Source organism: Atta cephalotes (assembly GCF_000143395.1).
Source record: "Atta cephalotes unplaced genomic scaffold scaffold00059, whole genome shotgun sequence".
NCBI classification, from domain to species: domain Eukaryota; kingdom Metazoa; phylum Arthropoda; class Insecta; order Hymenoptera; family Formicidae; genus Atta; species Atta cephalotes.
The window spans coordinates 302,495-309,063 of NW_012130123.1; the positions used below are offsets into that span (position 1 = coordinate 302,495).

General features: G+C 33.0%; 1 protein-coding gene across 1 annotated transcript in view; it reads right to left on the reverse strand.

Moving 5' to 3' along the window:
• Positions 1-3,420, reverse strand: part of LOC105623565 (proteasome-associated protein ECM29 homolog) — a 10,127-nt gene extending 6,707 nt beyond the window's left edge. The window contains 8 exon segments of the mRNA XM_012204954.1: positions 39-228; positions 509-594; positions 658-853; positions 929-1,210; positions 1,290-1,439; positions 1,838-1,956; positions 2,035-2,282; positions 3,396-3,420. Coding sequence (XP_012060344.1) covers positions 39-228; positions 509-594; positions 658-853; positions 929-1,210; positions 1,290-1,439; positions 1,838-1,956; positions 2,035-2,282; positions 3,396-3,420 — 1,296 coding nt within the window.
• Positions 3,421-6,569: the final 3,149 nt, after the last annotated feature.

Here is a 6,569-nt window from a genome sequence, read left to right on the forward strand (position 1 = left end):
ATGTCAATAATCATACAGAAATAATACAGAACTCTTACAGAAACAAGCGTGTCAAATAAGTTGTGTAACAAACTTAAATCTTTATTTATCAGAGATGGTATTCTTTGACCAAGTTGTCCAATAACTGTATAAGCCATCGGTTTATGCATGTCATCGCCTTCGGAGATCAATTTTATCATGCCATTCAAGATTACTCCAGCGACGCGAGTTAATGGTACCAGACTGCAGCTTAAAAAATATTTTTAAATCGAATAACTTATTATATATATGTACAATAATAAGATGTGTATTTTAAATAATGAGAGACAAAGTTATAATATATCACATGTGTAAAGAGTTTGCAAACAAAAAATTCGCAAAGTAATTATACGTTTCATATGAATAGAAGATATAATCAATATTTTCCTTTGCGAAATAATGTTGAAAATGTTGAAAATCTATAAATATTCAGTAAACAGTAATGCTATACATAAAAAATTTAATAGCGACTGAATTATAAAACACTTACTGCTGGACAATATTTGATGTAAATTGCAGCGCCAATGATTTCAACTTTGCATTCGTATTTTTTCCATAGAGTGAATCAAAAATAACCTAAGAAAAAAATGACAATTTTATTACGTAATATATATAACTCCACTTTTTGCTTTAACTTACCTGAATACACGGTGGTATAATGAATCCCGCTTTAGTCACTCGACAAAGATATTGCAAAAGCTTGAGACGAATTCGTGTGCTTGCAGGTAGCCGTTTCATTTCGGGTTTTACCTCTTTTTGCGTGGCTAATGCATCGGTACCCAAGAATAATGTATAAAGCGGAGCTGCTAATTGCATCGAAGACCAATCCAATGTGCTAAACGGATGAATACAGAAGAAATTACACAGCTCCGATCTATGCCAAACAAGTTCTGACAATTTTCACACGCACCCAATCATTTTTTTCAATTCTAAATCCGCCATATTAGCGATGCTGAATCTGGTATCCGCAGCCGCTACGATTAAGTGTATCAAAATATCTGTATCCGGGAAAAATCCACCAGCGAGGAACTTAACGATGCCCAACTTTATTTGCTCGAGTTGCTCGGCTGTAGGTGGACTCTCGCCTATTACTCTTTTGAACGCGTAGTCGCTTAAGCCCGGCGGTACAGTGAACTGAGACCAATCAATAGTCTGACCTGAACCCTGTTGATTTTCCGTTTGTCCCACAGATCTAGTGATATTTATATATTGCAGTTAGAAACTATAAGTAAATATTTAAAAGTAACGCTATTGTCCAGCGTATATCTTACCCATATGGCAATAATAATATGTCGAGCATAAAATTTATGAGCTGTTTCGCCACGTAAGGTTTGTCTTGCAAACCTAAGAGAGAGGCCCGTTTATCAGGATCTGCTGGTATGTTGATATGTCCTAATGCTGGCATTATGATCAACATTAAGCTGAAATAAAGTCTCGTTTACGATAACGATATAAATATATAAAAATAATTTATAGAATCTTTTGATATTGAAAATAAAAAATTCTATTAATTCTCCGAAGTTGAAAAGATCTGTACAAACTGATGCTAATTCTATAAAACTTAATTAATTTATGATAATTAAAAGGCACTAATTAATTTCATTTCATCATTAAGAAAAGCAGAATAACATAACTTATATAAAAACAATAAATACACTAGATATATTATAATAAAAATAATCAAAAATTGTAAGATAAAAATATTAAATTAATCTTTTTGACAAAAAGATTTTTAATTGGATCCAATAGATCCACCGTTAGCTCTGAAAAATTAAAATATAAGAGTAATTAAGAATTAAGGAATTTGTAAAAAGCAAACCTGTCTTGATGAGACAATGGTTTTCCCTCAATAGCATTTAATACACTTGGAACTAATTCTGCTTGCTTGTTCAACTCCATTCGAGGATATCCTAACTTTATATATATTATTGTAAAGTTCTGCAATTATTCAAATATACATTATGACGTCTTTTTCTGATTTCGTAAATCATAAATTGATCTGCGCTGATAACATACAATCACAAACGAACTAGCTGATGGATCTTGATATTGTAAGAGTAAAGCTTCAACAGGCAACTGAACTTGGGGTCTGCTCTTTATTCTTTTGTTTATATGGATCAATAGTTCCATCACTTTCTTCCTGACGCCTTCCTGTCCACTAGACAACTTGAGCAGCACAGGAGGTAAAAATTTGCAAACTGACGCTTGTAACTGCTCATCTGTCTCAGCAGAACCCAGACGGAGGAACACTCGCTCAAGTAAAACTAAATGAAACACAAGAAAGTTATGGCATATAATTAATATTTCTCCAATCTTTCTTACATGTACAGAGTTGATCGCAAGAGAAAGAAGAATTTCTAATCATATGTTACATTTAATTAAAGTGAAATAATAAACATACTTTTATATGTCTATTATAGGATCTTATATGTCTTATAGCATCTTATATATCTATCAATAGGAAATAATAGACATATTCTTTTTAGCTCAACCTCTTGCACAGAGAGAGAGAGAGAGTTTCTTTTCTTTTTTCTCTTTTTATAATGAAAAAAGAGAATGCAAAAAGTTCAAGGCTCGGTACCATCAATGTAAGATTAACTTTAATCAACAATTAAACTTACCGTTTATCTTAAGATTCTTAGAATTAGAAAAAGGTAAAGAATAAGTTGAGAGAGTTTGATGAAATCAGGCTTAAGAAGAACAAATTGATCTTGATTGCAGTCTGATTCACAACAGAATTATTTTATCCTCATTATTTATTAAAATTAAACAAGAGATTTGTCTTCTATGGCTGAACTAATACATATTTTTGAAACTTAAAATGAGATTATAGATATATGTTATTCGATATTTTGGCGAGAGAGAGAGAGAGAGAGAGAGAGAGAGAATTAATACAGTTTAGTGTAGCATAAAAAAAAGATCTAATGACTCGTGTAAATAATGCTTATGAGCATGAATCCACATGAATCGGATCATAGCCCTCATATATCGATCTTATTTCAGCGATGTAATCGAACGTGAGATCATTTTGAAAAAATGCTGACATCATGTGTTGTCGAATCGGGATTGTCAGGGATGTCAATGGGATTTAAACGACAGTATCGAGATTTGACAGTTGCGGACACGTGTTCGGGGAGGTGCAAGGGAGGAGCATCAAGGAAAGGATGGAAATCCATAGGTCCTCCCCGAGGTCGTCTCTCTAGCATGACAATCAGGTTTGCGTTGAACCTCTTAAGTTGGCTCCATTCTCTATTTCAGGACAAATGGCATGACCCACGACCCGGTTGTCGATTATTATACATCGCGCATAAAGGAGATCATCTCTCTCTTTCTTTCTTTTTCTTTTCCTCTCTTTTTTTTCTCTCGGGAGTACTTACTCAGCTCGTCCGTAGCCGCTGCCATTTTGAAAAAGTCTGTAAAGAGGAGAAAGCGAATCCGGACGGCGAGGAGTTGCCGTCCTTGGAGCCACGTGCGATTCGATAACGAAACGATGGAAGCTCAATGTCAGAATCGTTAGATCTGCGACTCTCCTTCGTCTTTTCCTTCTTGTACTTCTTTTTTTTTCTCGTCGACGTGACCGTAAACGTCGATCGTCGTGTAGCACACGACGCGCCGCGTGTATCGCACCCTTCTCGCGACTTCGACGTCGTTTTACTTGGGGGCGCTATAAATTTCGGACTGATTATGAGGTTAGGAAAGAAGAGGCGAATGAGCGACACTTCGCGATATCGTTCACGGTATTCCCTTTGATTTCCTTTTTTTCGTACGACAGTCGCATCCGTCGAATAACGCTAAAACTAATCACGAATTTTTATTAGATGTTGGAGAATGTGCGTTGTGCAAAAAACTGATTCTTGGCAATTCTTGATAAATAAGCATCAGAAATGTGCGAAATGATTTTCATATTTTGAAGCATTTAACAGTCCGAGCTCTCAAGAGAAATAATAATCCTCGTCAATCTTCCATCAAAGCTAAAATCTTGCTTGTCTTCATGAACGTGATCGGAAAACGCTAGAAAAAAGATTCTGGCGATCACGGATTTGCTCGGAAAATGCTCAATTGAGGTTAGAATGTCACCGTGACTGCAGGCGCGGCTGTACTCGAACCAGCGATAAGCGGATGACATGCGCGATCACGTGGCACGATTATAATTTTTTAATAATTTTTCAGAACGCTCGAAAAGGATGGAAAAAGTTTTGCGAGTTCAGGAAAACGACCTTTGTTAATTTAAACACAATATAATGGAAATTTCCCCAAGAACGATTATATCTCTTTTCCTTTTTTTCAATAACTGCATGCAACGGGGATCTGTCTTATTGTGGTTTTAAACTTGATTGTCGCTTTATTAATATACTTACGTCTTTCAATTATTATATTAATATACTTACGTCTTAGAAATGTAGTTTAGATTTTAATGTAGATAATTTCAGTTTAATTTATTTTTTATTTTTTTCTATTTCTAAGAATTATAAAAGAATAAAGAGTAATTTATATAAACATGATTAAAATTAATCTCGATTTAACTTATTTTTATTTTAGTTCTAAAAATTAGAAAAAGATAAAAAAAAGATAAATTAAACAGAAATTTTTGTTTTAAATAAAAATTAAATTAATAAATAGGACTATGAGCCTATATTTTTAAATAACACAAGTTTATTAGAAAGTTTATTAGAAAGTTTCGACCTCAATTGGATTATTTTCAATATTAAACAATATAACAAATTTTTTAATTCAAACGTATTAACTATTCTGTTTGTTCTTTAATATAGCTAATATAGCATTAAGATCTTGCTTAGCTTGTAGCTCTATTAATTTAATTTTTAAACAGAGATTGTTAATTAAAGTTAATTATATTAATAGAAATAGACATTAATTTTCCCGAGCTGATGTGAACTTATTAGATCCATTCAATTCTTTCAGTTACAACTGAAAATTTGAATTATTGTTATTAAAATAAATTTAATAATTCATTCTTTTATACAAGTTATATATGTCTTTTTAATTCCTTAAAATTAATTAATGCCTTTTAATCAGCAGTTATTAAATAGAATTCACGAACCTAATATCAGTAAATATAGTATTATAGATTTTGTTGTCAGTTCCGGAAAAGCTGTTAAATGTTTACATTCATTATCATCATCGTATATTTCCAACTTCGAACACTTGAATGGCAAGGAGAAACGATTCCATCTTTTTAAACCTACGATAGAATTAATTTTAACTTTCCCGCCGAGATGAATCTCTGAAGTTATCCGCGAATTAAAACCGTTATTTTTTTTATATGTAAATGGATACGTAAACAATGAAATCGCATCTCCCAGCAAGAAGGAAAGAATTTTCCTCGCTATGTTTTTCAGAGAATATTATGTGATGTTCAAATTTATGTGCTATCAATGCTGCTCCAAATTTGAATGGAACGGCCCGAAGTTAGTCGCGTGAACGTCGCCAATGAGCGCTGCGTGTTTGGTGATACAAATCTACTGACCGATTGTCACCTCCCTTCCATTCTGATCGTGCTTGTTTATTGACCTTCAGACCTGTCTTTCGCGAGATAGAGGTCAACTTGCGCAAAGATTCTTCTGCCTGATCGTTTGAATGCGAGCGCACGACATTTGTATTTAACGTGTTCATCAGTGTTCATGCGATATCATTTTGCACTTCATCACCAACGTAGGTAGGGAATCATCGAAGTGCGAAGGAAAGTCCTCAGACGTCGCTTTTGCCACGTGCGTGCATGCACGTGTGTATTCGTACATCGGCAGGTGTTAATCAAATTTTTAATCGTGTATGATCCATTTGCGAAAATATGTTTGTCGAGTTGTTTCCTAGTGTGAATAATAATATTTGTGTACTTGCGCTGTTTGCGCCCCATTTTTTTTCTTTTTTTGTGCATGGATGGATAATTATATTAAATGTTATTTGTTATCGTTATCATTATATACGTATCATTATATTGTTATGCTGTATCGTTACGTGGCCGTTTCGCATTTGTATTTGTGATATCAACTGACTTATTTGACCTTTTATTCGTTCTTTATTAATTCTCCAAAGCTGACAATCGATCTATATTTTCACTCGGTCTATATTTTCAATCGGTCTATATTTTCAATCGGTCTATATTTTCAATCGGTCTATATTTTCAATCGGTCTATATTTTTAACTCGCTCAATTATATCATTTCAAAGCTGATGGGTCTGCTGAAGCTGGTTGGACCCTATATTCTTTTTATTATATCTGCAAATTTGAAATTATCCAATCCTGCAAATTTACACGGAATTATTTAAACACTAAAGATTCAGCTTGACCGCTTTATTTCTGATTTGTGCATTCATATCATGATCTTAAAAGATAACATATTTAATATTGCTTAGTATTAATTCTTTTTTGTGTATATTACTCTGGAGTTGACGGTGTGTCTATTAAACTTACTCAGTTGTATTCCTTATGTTATAAATTTTAATTATTATTATCAAATTTAATTCAATTTTATACATATATATGTATATATATATATATATATATATATATATATATATATATATATATATATA